The sequence below is a fragment of the Corvus kubaryi genome, unplaced genomic scaffold (genome assembly GCF_017639235.1).
Source record: "Corvus kubaryi isolate FWS band 111438036 unplaced genomic scaffold, C.kubaryi_AGA036_p1.0 37253, whole genome shotgun sequence".
Taxonomy (NCBI): Eukaryota; Metazoa; Chordata; class Aves; order Passeriformes; family Corvidae; genus Corvus; species Corvus kubaryi.
In genome coordinates this window covers 401525-414060 of record NW_024581075.1, presented here as the reverse complement: position 1 = coordinate 414060, position 12536 = coordinate 401525, and the positions used below count along the sequence as shown (strand labels likewise).

The following is a 12536-nucleotide window of genomic DNA, read 5'->3' as shown; positions in this document are numbered from 1 at the left end:
TTTTCTTCTCTTTTCTTCTCTTTTCTTCTCTTTTCTTCTCTTTTCTTCTCTTTTCTTCTCTTTTCTTCTCTTTTCTTCTCTTTTCTTCTCTTTTATTTTATTTTCTATTTCATTCTATTCTATCCTATTCTAGTTTTTCTCCCACCTGTCTTCTACTGAAGCGTAGAGCAAAATTCCTCAGATCCAGTTCTTGCACCACCTCCTTGCTAACAGCGCCCGGATTTTCCTGCCGTGTCGCCTCACTCCCGGGATTCCCGGGCCGTGGCTCCCTCCCTCCCTGGGCCCTGGGGTCTCTCCGGCCGTGGCAGATGGGCTGTGGGGGTCTCTCCCGGCTGCTGCCAGGCCCGGCCGATCCGGATGCATTTTTCATTCAGCGGCCGGGGCTGGGGAAGGACAGATGGACAACGGCCCATTGGTCACTCCCGGCCTGTGCTGGTGTCCAGCTGCTCTGCACTTGATATATGAGTTGCCGGAGCGGACGCTGGAGCCTTCGGATCAGCCTGGGATGAGGCCGTTCCTCCTGGGAATGGGAGTGGGCGCAGGGAGAGTCAGCCCCGATCCTTTTCGCCCCGCTCTGATTCCAATCCCGTCCCTGGCTCTGTCAGCGCCGTGAGGAGGAGACAGGGAACGTCTCTGCAGCCAAACACCCTGAATTCACCTGGGAAAACTCAGCCTTTGCTGAGGAATCCCTGCCCAGCTTGGGCTGGGGCTGGAGCCCCGCGCCCCGTGCTGCTGCTGCTGGTGTCGTGGCTGGGCTGTGCCGCGCCCTGAGCGCGGCTTTGTGCCCTCTGTGCCCCGATCTTGCCTTTGGGACCGGCTCTGCCGGGCTGTTCTGCCTGTTCCAGACCCGCCGTGCCGGGGTTTGCTGGAGATGACGGGAATCCGGCCTCAGCCCGGGTATCAACGCTCCAGAATGTTGCTTTAATGCCAATATGCTGCTTTAACGCCAATATGCTGCTTTAACACCCAGCGTTAGGGCAAGAGCAGCTCCGAGGCGTTGCCACCAGCCTCAGGTTCTCCATGAGGGTCAGAGCAGCGTCTGCCGAGGTCGTAATTCTGACTCACAGCCCTGATTTCACTCGGACGGTGCCACTGCACTCGCCCTACGCTGCTGCGAGGAGTCAGGGATGAGCTCCGGAGCTCCCGTGCTCTGCTTCAGGCAGCTGAAGCCCAAAAGGTCATCAGGAAACGCATCATTTAGAACAAGAAGTCCTTCCCGCTGCTGGGCAGACTCGGGTAAGCCTCTTCTCTCCTCCTCCTCCCCGTCCAGGCCCACCGCCGGGCGCGCAGATCCGCACGGAAGACGCACCACGCACGTCCCAGAGATGGGAAATCTGGGTTGTCAGGGCTTGGGAGAGCACTGGGGGCCCACAGCGAAGGCTGGGCTGTGGAAGGAGGCTGCAGCATCCCAGCTCGCTCCTTCCCGACCTGAAGCTTGCCCAGCGGAGCTTTAAAACCCGGGGAGGTCGGGCAGCCCCTCAGAGCAGCGCAGCTTTCGGCAGCACCGCTGCAGGGATTTCAGGGGTCATGAAACTGCTCGGTGCATTTTGGAAGAAGCTCGGATCCTCCGAGCTGGCGGAGGAGGAGGCAGCAGCACGATGACCGTGGCACAGGGGACGGAGGCGGCTCGGCAGCTTCTCCTGGCACCCAAGGGCTGCGATGCTGCTGCCGGGCAGCGTGGGCTGTCCGAAGGGGTGAGACCCATCTGGATCACTCCCTCCATGAGCCAGTCCCTCTTCCTGGGGCTCGGGGGAGTTGGACGGCCTTTAAACCCCAGCTTCAGTGCATCCTCAGCCTGAACGTGTTTGCTCTTCTCTCCTTTTCCGCCCTTCAAATCCGCCGGAGCCCTCTCTTGATGCCCCCGGGGGTGCGGGGTGGGTGCAGCCATCTGCGGGTGCTGCCCGTGGGTCATTCCGGTGAGGATTTTTCCCAGAGTTTTTACACAGCGGCGTCGGCACCGCGTGCCTGGGGCCGGGGCACACGTGCACACGCGTGTGTGCATCCGTGGCCGTGCCCTGCCCACGAGGGCTGAGGACGGGCCGTGCCTGTTCCAACAAAGCCGCCCCGCTCCTCGATGCTGCTCTGGGGCTGCCCTGCATCCCACGGCCTCGTGGCTGCAGCTTTTCCCAGGGGGAGGCAGCGCACCCCATCCCCATCCCCATCCCCACGCCGAGCCGTTGGACACCCTCAGCGGTGCGCCCGCTAAAAACCCCCGAACAAAAGCCCAGTTCAGACTCGCTGCTGAATAGATTAACAAGATTTCCATAATTAGGGCGGGCGGGAACAATAGGATTCTCCCTGCCCAGCCCCCCTGCCCGCCTTTGTCTTGTGCTGGGGATAATGGGCAGCAGCGAGGGTGGGAACCGGCCCGGCCATTTGGTCACTGGACAGTAATTTTCTCACACTGCCAAGGGGAGCATTGAAACATCTGTCCCGCTCTGCCACTCATTCACGTCCCGTTTCAGCCCTGACAGCTCCTCCCTGCCCGCCACCCTCCCCCTCTGTGGGTTTTCCACGGATTTGGGTTTTTCTTCCCCCAAACGCATCCTGTCTTTAAGGGGTTGCCTGGGGATTGCAAAGCCGTGCCTGTGCATCCCCCCCGCTGCCCTGCTCCTTGCAGCAGCTCTGGGGCGTGGGGATGGAGCTGGAGGAGCTGTGCCGCTGTGGTGGACTTCCAACCACGCGCCGTGGCCATGGCCACCCTCTTCCAGGCTTTTGGAGAAACGATTCCATCCGTGGCCCATCTCGGGATGCCAGATTTTTAAGCGGTGGCTGAGCAGTGGGGTTGGGGCGTGGGGGTCAATCCGGGGTTGGAGAAGCCGGGAGTTCCCGGTTGCTGCGCAGGGTCTGTGTCCATGCCAGGGTGTGGGGATGCTGCTCCCGCTGCCGCGGGCCGGGCACGGATGTGGGTTTCCTTGGGCCAGGGGCTGCCAGGTGCTCCCATCTCCGGGAGGGGCTGGTGAGGGTGGCTGTCTCTGCGTCCCTCTCCTGGGCAGCTGCTCCCTGACCTCGAAAGGTCGGGAATGCCACTGGGATTTGCGGGTTGGGCTGGTGGCACCTCGTTCCTGCCGAGCCGATGCTGCAGTGGTCAGACAGCTCTCCTGGTGCCCCCAAATCCCTGAGTCCCAGGCACTTGCAGCCGGACGTTTCTGCTGCGCTCTGCACCCGCCGAGCAAGGATGGAAACTCTTGCTGGTTTAATTCCTTAAAAAAACCAAAATTAAGGAAAATGTCTTACTCATCACAGAATCAGCCAAATGCTCATTTTCCCCTTTAGATCTCCCGGGTACCTTTGCCCCCCGTGCCCAGCCAGCCCCGTGGGCAGCTCCTGGAGGATGCGCCGTGCGTTTATCCACCAGGAGCTCTTTGATAATGACCGTAAATGCAGGAGGAGGCCAGCTCACCCCACACGGAGCCGCCCTCTAAATCCTCTTGTGGAAGTTTGATATCCAAAGTGGAAGCACAAGTGCCCTATAAGTCAATTAAAGCATTAAGTAATCTTATTGTGCGGGGGCCACAAAGTGGCTTAAAGGCTGCGGGCAGCGAGTGAGAGGGGCACGAGGTCCCCGCCTGGCTCTGGCGTCAGCGTCCCCCGAGGCACTGGACGTGGGGCTGAGGGGGGACCACAGTGGGAGCTGGAGCAAGAGAGGGTGATACCAACCTCAGCAGGAGGTGCCCGCGGTCAAGGGGGTTTCAGGGTGGAAGAATTTCTGCCCAGAAAGCGTTGTCAGGCATTGGATTGGGGCGGACAGGGGCGTGCTGGAGTCCCCATCCCTGGAGGTGGTCAGGGAGCAGCTGGACGTGGCACTCAGTGCTCTGGTCTGGGTGACAAGGCGGGGATTGGTCAAAGCTTGGACTCGATGATCCTGGAGGTCGTTCCCGACCTCAGCGATCCTGTGAATATCCGCAGTTGGTTGAAGCAGGTGTTCACAGCCCGGGGCTGCGATGGGGCGCAGGACAGGGCAGGTTTTGGGGATGCTCCACGCAGAGTTCCCGTTGTGCTGCTCTCACTTGTGCTGCCCTGTCCCCACAGGTCTGTCGAAGATGCACTGGTCACCAGAGCATGCCCAGTCCCTGAACCAGTGGCCGGAGCAGCACTTGGACGTCTCCTCCACGACCTCCTCGCCAGCCCACAAGTCCGACCTGTACCCCAGCGCCCGCCAGCGCTTCAACTACGCCTGGGCCAACGATGACATCTCAGCGCTCACAGCCTCCAACCTCCTCAAGAGGTACGCCGAGAAGTACTCGGGGGTGCTGGACGCGCCCTACGAGCGCTCGACGCTCAGCGGATACGGGGACGGCGCCTTCGGGCCCGTTAACGGCCAGAAGGGGGACGGGGAGCCCTGGCCGGGGGCACACGGCTCTGACGGCACCTACCCCCTGACCCCCATCCACGATGGCCTCCCCGGCGCCAAGGGGGTGGTGCCGCCGGCTGTCCCTGCCAGCAGCGGGGCCATCGGGCTCGGCGGCTCGCCGGTGGTGTCAGCCAACCTCGCCGATCCCGTGTACCCCGGCAACTCCTGCGGAGCAGCCGCTGCCGGCTCTGGGGGGCTCGGGGCATCTCAGGAGTACCCCTCAGGCTACGGTGGCACCTACTTGCCCTCCAGCTACTGCACCCAGCCAGCGGCAGCGCTTCCCCCCCCGCACCCTCCTGCCCTCCACAGCTCAGGGCTCCTGCAGCCCCCACACCCCTCGCCCGCCCTGGTGCCGGGCTACGGCTCCTCCGGCCCCATGTACAACTACGCCGCCAGCAGCTACCCGCCGCAGCCGGGCTACGGGGGCATCCACCCGCCTCACCCCTCTGCCTCCTACCTGCCCTCCGGCATCGCGGCACCCACCCCCATCCCGGCCCCGCCGCCCACTGCCCGCCCGCCGGGGGTCCCTGGCTATGGCTACCAGGGCGCTGGCTTGGGGCCCCTGGCCGTGCCACCCCTGGGCACCGAGGCGGCAGGCACGCTGAAGAGGAAGGCGTTCGACATCGGCGGGGAGGACGACGGGGAGGGCAGGTACAGGAAATACAGCTACGAGCAGCCAAAGTCCCCCTACCCCATGTCGGACAACGGGGAGTGCCGGGGGAACGGCTTCAGCGGCAGCGGCGAGTCCCCCCAGGTGGCCTTCAAGCCCGGGAAGCGGCCGGCGGGAGCTGGGAACAGCGAAGAGCACGGCGGCAAGTACGGCGGGCAGCAGATGAAGGGCATGGTCTCGCCGTCCTACGGCGCCAGGGACGCTCCCCTGGCAGAGCCCTTCGAGAAGTTCAGCCCCCCCCTCGCCAACGGGGAGCGGCCGGCCGAGCCAGGGGCCCCCTTCCCGCTGCGCCTGCCTTCCAAAGCGCTGGTGTTCGGCGGTGCCCCGCTGGAGGAGCAGCCCAAGAACGTCGACCCGCTGGTGCTGGAGCTGGTGAACACCAAGGTGGTGGAGCGGGGGCCGCCGGTGCAGTGGTCGGACATCGCCGGGCAGGTCTCCGTGAAGGCGGCCATCGAGGAGGAGCTGGTGTGGCCCATCCTGCGCCCCGGCACCTACAGCGGCACGAGCCACCCGCTCCGGACCCTGCTGCTCTTCGGGCCCCGTGGAACAGGGAAGACGCTGCTGAGCCGCTGCATCTCCACCCAGCTGGGCTCCACCCTGCTGAGGCTCAGCGGCACCACGCTGCTCTCCACCTGGAAGGCCGAAGCCGAGAAGATCCTGCAGACCGTGTTCTTCGTGGCCAACTGCCGGCAGCCCGCCGTGGTGCTCATCACCGAGGCCGAGTCCTTGCTGGCGGCCCGGGCGGGCGAGGACGGCAGCCAGGTGAGCAACCTCAAGTCCCAGCTCCTCTCCTACCTGGACAACGTGGCTACCTCATCCGAGCAGAACGTGGTGGTCATCGGCACCACGGCCCGGCCGGGCAGCATCGACGAGGCGTCGCACCGGCGCTTCGGCACGCGGCTGTACATCCCGCCGCCGGACGGCGCGGCTCGGCGGCACATCCTGCGCCAGGCGCTGGCCCAGCAGAGCTGCTGCCTGAGCGAGCGGGAGCTGGCGGCCCTGGCACAGCGCACCGAGAGCTTCTCCGGCGCCGAGCTGCTGCGGCTCTGCCAGCACGCCGGGGCCGCTCGCCGTGCGCTCACCGGACCCCCCACCTGCTACCAGGACCTGGAGAAGGCGTTCTGCAAGGTGCGCCCCGCCGCCTCGCAGAAGGAGTTGGACTTGTTCCTGGAGTGGGATAAGATGTACGGCACCAGGCACTGACGGCAGTGGGGCAGCGGGGACGGACCCCGAGGCGGCGGGGGCGGGTTTGGGACGGGGATTAGGGTCCAGTTCTCTGAGTGGGGTCGGGTCCCTCGTCCCGAAGCGCAGGGGACCAGCCCTGCCGGCAGCACCACGTACCTCATCTCGCCCGTGTCGGACTCGCCCGGGGATGTCCCGCGCCGTGGCTTTTCGGGAGCGTCGCCCACGACTCAGGATAAGCTATTTATTGTTTTCCCCACCATCCGTCCCCGGAGCGGCGCTGCCAGCAGGGCCCTGGGGTTCGGCTCTGTGGCATCGGGAGCTCCCCCATCCACCCAAAAGCTTTATTATGGTTTTTTGATTGCTTCTCGTTACTCCCGACAGAAATACCTCGGGTGTCTTTTGAGCCCCTTCTCACCTGGCGACGATCAGGGAAAGGGGGAGCTGGGGGAGACACCCAAACGCAGGGAATTTCACCCCAAAACAAGGAGGTTACACCCCAAACCGGGGGGGTTAGACCCCAAACCAATGGGTTACACCCCAAAACCAGGGGGTTTTGGAGTAAAATGCTGTAGATTGTTGAATATCCTAGACTTGGGTTTTTATTTTTGTAAGGTCTGTAGTATTTTTTGTTTGTTCGTTTTTTCTTTTTAACTACTCAGGAAAAGAATTACCTCAAAAAAACTAAAGAATGTTTTTTTTAAAAACACTTTTTAAAAACACTTTTTATCTTCTCAGAAAAGGAAAAAGGAGATTTTTTTAAGAGTTTTCCGACCTGGGACAAAGCTGCCTCCTGCATTTGCTTCCAAAGGGGGTGAAGAAAGGAAGAAATAAAAGGAAAAATAAACTTGAAGCTGTTACAAAGATGAAATTTGAATGTATTTCAGGTGCTTTCCACATATATTATGCCATAATTTTATTTTAAGTTTTGTTTTCGACATCGTTCTTGTAGCGTTTGGTGGAGTAACGTGTCTTCAGTGCAAAGTTTAGTGCTGTAGGTTGGGAGCTGTCGCCGGCACCGCTTTTTGGAGCAGGGTGGGTCCCCCCGGAGTCTTTTGCTGCATCCGGGGGGGTCACGGAGGGGACCCCAGCGCCAGGTTGGGACTGGGAGGGATCCCCCTCCCAGTGGGGGTTTTGCACTGGGGGATGGGACCACGGGGGTCCCCCAGGCATGGCCGGGAGGATTCCGGCGCTGACTCCGAGCTCCTTTTTCCCCCAGTTTCGGGGATTTCTGGCTCCTCTGAGCACTAAGGAGCCCTGGCAGCAGCTGGCCGCAGATCGGGCAAATCACTTCCCCCCCGCTTCCCCTCCTTCCCCCCCCAAAAAATAAAGCCCATCAGGGCTGAGCGAGGGGCTTTGCACAGAGCGTGAACCCCCAGCCCATCCCCTGGCCCCTCTTTGCATCACGGTGGGGGTTTGCCCCACTGAAATGTCAATTTTTATTCTTTTTAGTGCTCTAAAGGCCTCCCCCTTGGAGCAGCCCCCCCAAACCTCAGGGTCTGCACATGCAGAGAGAACAGATTCCTCACAGGGGCCCCCCCCAGAGGTGTCTGCCAGGTTTTTTCCCCAATTTTTCCTAATTTCCTCTTGCATCCAGGGCATTACCAGGGCACCCCTTTGCCTCCCATCTCCAAAAAGTCGTGCTGGGTTCCTGAAGACTTATTATTATTATTATTATTATCCTATTTGTACACTCTCTGTAACCATTTCTACCTCATTTTGCAACATATTGTACATGAAAGTATTTAATTCATGTCTTGTTGATGTCTGAGACAGACAAGCTCTAGGGCTGGGATGGTCTACCTCAAGAAATGCTGTATTTTAAAAAAAAAAAAAAGAAAAAAAAAAGTATTACACAGTATTAAAAGAGATTACCTGAACAGTTCCTCTCCTTGGGGTGATGGGGGGGTCCAGGGCTGCCCCTCTCTCGTCGGGGCAGGGGTGATGAGGAGGGAGGGGGGGCCCTGCTGGAGGGTCCCCCCACCCAGCCCAGGCCTGGGGGGCTCCCGGAGGTTTGGGGGCTGCTGAGACCCCACTCAGCCCCTGCAGGTACAGGGGGGGCTGGAAACGGCGTGGGAGGGTGGTCAGGGGTCCAGCGGCTGGGAGGGGACACGGTGACATCCCTGGCCAGTCACCAGGAGGGGCTGGAGCCTTCGTGCCAGCAGCAGAGTGCCCACAACAACCCATCCTTTACGGGGACCCCCGAGGTGAATAAATGACCTGAGCTGAGGAGTGTCGGCCAGGAAAACGGGAGGAAGGCTCCATCTTCCTCATCATCCTCCTCCAGCAAAGGGGGGCTCGGCTCCTCTCCACTTGCTGCCAGCCCCGCCGCCTCCGCAGTGGGATTTTTGGGGTGATCCAGGGGAATTGCGGTTTATCGTCACCCCGGCTCGAAGCAGAGCACTGGTGGCACCTCAGGGCTGCGTTGCCACCTCGTGGCTGCGGGGTCCTGGCCCAGACCCCGAGTGAAGCCGCCTTGGCTAAAGCCCACTCGGCTCTGTGGCTTTGGGGTGGGAGAGGAAGAGGCAGGTCCGGGGGGGTGGGAGCTGTGTCCCCTCTGCTTGGGGAGGGCCAGGGGAGCTGCTGCTGTGGCCCTTGGGAGGTGGGAGTGGGGTGGGGTGGTGGAGGTGTCCCGAGGAGCAGAACCGGCCCCATCCCGCTGCTCCAGAGCTGCTGGCAGAGAGGTGGGGAGGCTGCGGAGGCCGGACAGTCCCAGCTCAAACCCCACGGATGAAGGCAGGGTGCTCCAGGATGAGGAGGATGGGGGAAGCAAAGGCTGGAGAGCTGGACAAACGTCACTGTCCGCAGTGAAGGTGCCTCGAAGCTCCTCCTCGAGTTACAGCACCTTGGTTTGTCCCCAAAGGTGATTAAGGACACATTTGGTGTGTTCCCGTGTCCCTACACACCCTGCCGCCCCACAGGGGCTTGGGAAGGCCAAGTTAGGGGATGCCAGGATGCCAGGAGGGCTGCCAGGCCGTGGCATGCTCAGTCCTGGAAGGTGACACAGGACAAGGGGCCCAGTGACAGGGACCTCGCCCCTGGTCTGTGAGGTCAGGGGGGGTTCCAGGCTCCTGGGACACCCCAATGCTGGGAGGCACCGAATCCACGCTGGCATCCAAACAATGCTGCTGCACCTGGGCCTCGTCCTGCTCGTGCTGGCCGTGGGCGGCCGGTGTGAGGACACGGTGGCGGCCACCGTGGGCCGTCACACTATGGGCCGCATCGCCGAGCTGCTGGCCGACTCCGAGTGCCACCAGCTGCAGGTGGAGCTGAACAGCCCCGATGAGGAACTGGGCATCCCGGAGCCGGAGCATTTCTCCGAGGAGAATCGCCCCATCCGCCGCCGCCGGGGCAGCCGCAGCCCCGGGGGATGCTCCGAAGCCCTGCGGCACTGGCTGGTGACGGCGGGAGAGGTGACCACCTGGGACCGCCTGGTCCGTGGCCTGCACCAAATCGGGCGCTCCGACGTCGCCCGGGAGCTGGGGAAAAACCTGAACCAAGACCGGAGCCTGCAGCTGCGGAGGAACGTGGAGGGCTACGGCCGGAGCGTGCAGCACCTCAGCTCCGTGCAGCTGCAGCCTGGCGGGGCGCGGGCCAGGAGGGCTCCCCGCAATGGGCACCTGCTCTTCGAGCGGCACCGGCCCCCCCAGTACGGCCGCGGCCTCCTGGGCTGGGTCCGCCCCGTGGTCCTGGGCGTCCTGGGAGCCTTCCTCAGCTCCACGCTCCTCACGGCGACCGCGATGTACTTCTGCCACTGGAGGAGGCTCCTGGGCGCCTGAAAGCGGGGCGGCACCGCTAAAGGGAAAAGAAGACCCAGTAAAGCCCCGTGGAGGGATTGAGATGCAGAGACCCACCCTGTGTGTTCTGCTGGGCAGGGAGGGGCCCGTCTTTGGCTCATCCAGGGCGAGGTGACCACGAGGCATCACCACCAACTCCAGCTGTGCTGGAGATGTCCCCGTGTGTCACTGGATGCCAGAGTTGCCCGTGGCAGGGATGGAGCTGGGCAAAGCTCCCTTGGTCATGTCCCCTCGGGACAGGAAGGGAACAAAACCTCTCTGCTGGGTTGTCGGGCTGAGCCAGTACCTGGGGCTCATTGTGGGGCTCACTGTGGGATCCAGCATCGTTGGGGTCCTGGAGGGTCTGTGGCCTCTCCCTGCTGCTGAAATCGAACCAAGGCGAAGCGCTTTGGGTGTGATCGCGGCCACCGGTGTGGCTGCAATTAGAATTAAACCCGCGCTTCGTATTAAGAAATGATTTGCATCAATCCAACCACTCCTTCCAACAAGGGAAGGACAAATAACCCCGAGTGCAGCTTTCAAAGACCAGCAAATCTAATTCATAGAACGCTTTTCTTTATCCCCCCTAAATAAAATGGCACCCGCTGCCATTGGAGCGTCACTGCCTGGAGCACCAGCACGGGCAGCCCCTGGCACCGAGCTGTCCCCGTGGCCACCAGTGAAGGTCAGGCTCTGCTCACGCTGCTCCGTGGTCTGGAGCTGCTGGGGGTGCAGGGCTGCTTTGCCATCTGTCCCCTCGTCCCCCCCGTGTCGCAGCACGGCTGCCTCGGCCGCAGGGAGCCCGAGGAGCTGCTCAGCCCCGGCGTCAGGGGATGGAGCAAGAGGAGGATGCAGTGGAGCAGAGAGCGTTGGATGGAGCATTTCCCGATGACCACAGGGGCTGCTCCAGGTTGGAAATTTTCCCTGGAGCGGTGTGGATTTGCAGGGATAGGGCGAGGTGAGGGAGCAGGGTGGTCGTGGCAGGATATAATAATGATTTAAAGATACCTCCTAAAGCAGCACTCGACCTCCCTGAAGGAGGAGCCAGAATATGCCGGGATGGGGTTGGGATGAGCTTTGTGTTGTGCCTGGGGGGGTTTCAAAGCCGTGACTCCCTCCCCACGCCCCCAGTGATTCCTGGATTCTCCTTCAGGGGCTGGCGTTGGACGTCCTCATTTCAGACCGGCCTCACTTTGTAAAGCCACCACTGGAGTCCTGCCCTGCCCTGGCTTCTGCCCCAGGAGCGATGACCTGTCTGAGCTGGGGACGTGGATTCTGGGGACTAGGGAGTGAAGGCAACAGAACGACAGGGCAGTCAGGAGAAGTTGTTAAAACAAGATGGACATACCTCTTTATTGCAAATTCCAAAGTAAAAAGATGTACAGTACAAAGGAACTCAAAAGTTCAGCCATGGAACTCCCAGCCCGTTCCTCCATCGCCTTCCTCCACCCTCCCCCAGCTCCATCCTCCTCCTCTCCCCAGGTAAAACAGAACAGAGAGAAAAACCGCGGGGTGGAAGGGGGAGCACGAAGAGCACGGGGCAAACACCAGTGGCCTGAGCGGGTGTCAGAGGGAAGAACTGGCCCTGCCCCGCAGTTGGACAGCGGGAGGAGGGTGCGGGACTTTCGTAGCAGCATTTTTGGTCACCCCCTCAGTGCTCCAGTGCCCCGCTCTGCCTGCATGCACCTCAGTGCCTGCGATCCTCAACGCATCGCACTCGGTCGCTAATGAAGCCTCACAACACCCCTGTGAGGTAGGGAATGAGCCACCACATTTACAGATGGGGAGAACTGGGAATCCTCCATCCCTGCGCCCAGTTAAACCAGTGTTACCAGTGTGTGACATGGGGGAGGTGCAGGACGGCACAACCACGCTCTGGGTTTGCTTTAACTGGCCTCAATGGAGCAGCAAAATTCACATTTGTTAAATAAATTGGACCAAAACTCACGATTATGTTTCCTATGAAAAATAATTCCAAAGTGACCAAAACTCAACTATGAAAAGCAATTCCAAGGCGATGCCTTGGGACATTCAACTCCGGGTTAAACCCTGCCTGCGGTGAGGCTCATGCCCAGCTCAGCCCTTCTGGTCGGGAGTGGAAGCAGGTGGAGGCCGGCGGTGGGGTGCAGGTGAGGGGTCAGCAGCCGCCGGCCGCAGCCCCAATTCAGGGCCCTTTAGCACCACTGAGCAGCAGGAACCCCCACCTGACCCCCCTGCCCCAGTCCCTGTCAGTCCAGGGGGATCCCACGGGCTCAGGGCTGGTGCCAGAGCAGGGGTGGGAGCCGGAGCCCCCAGCACCGCCCCCACACCGCGCTGCTGCCTCCCAGCCCCTCCCGGGACAAGGACTCGGGGGGACTCCGCAACTGCGCCGGGTCCTCCTTGGGTCCTTCCAGGGCAAGTGATGGGGGCTGCAGGGGAGGGGTTATGGGGGGAGGGGTTACAGGGGAGGGGGTATGGGATAAGGGGTTACAGGTGAGGGGTTATGGGATGAGGGGTTATGGGGTGAGGGGTTACAGGTGAGGGGTTATGGGATGAGGGGTTACAGGTGAGGGGT

At 61.6% G+C, this 12536-nt stretch overlaps 1 protein-coding gene across 1 annotated transcript; it reads left to right on the top strand.

Moving 5' to 3' along the window:
- Window positions 1-2812: 2812 nt before the first annotated feature.
- FIGNL2 (fidgetin like 2) lies at window positions 2813-8057 on the top strand. Its single transcript, XM_042023676.1, has one exon. The coding sequence runs from the start codon at window positions 3945-3947 to the stop codon at window positions 6225-6227; it is 2283 nt and encodes a 760-aa protein (XP_041879610.1). The 5' UTR covers window positions 2813-3944; the 3' UTR covers window positions 6228-8057.
- Window positions 8058-12536: the final 4479 nt, after the last annotated feature.

Coding starts and splice junctions, on each gene's coding strand:
- FIGNL2 (XM_042023676.1), top strand. CDS start 3,945: ATGGGGCGCAGGACAGGGCAGGTTTTGGGGATGCTCCACGCAGAGTTC.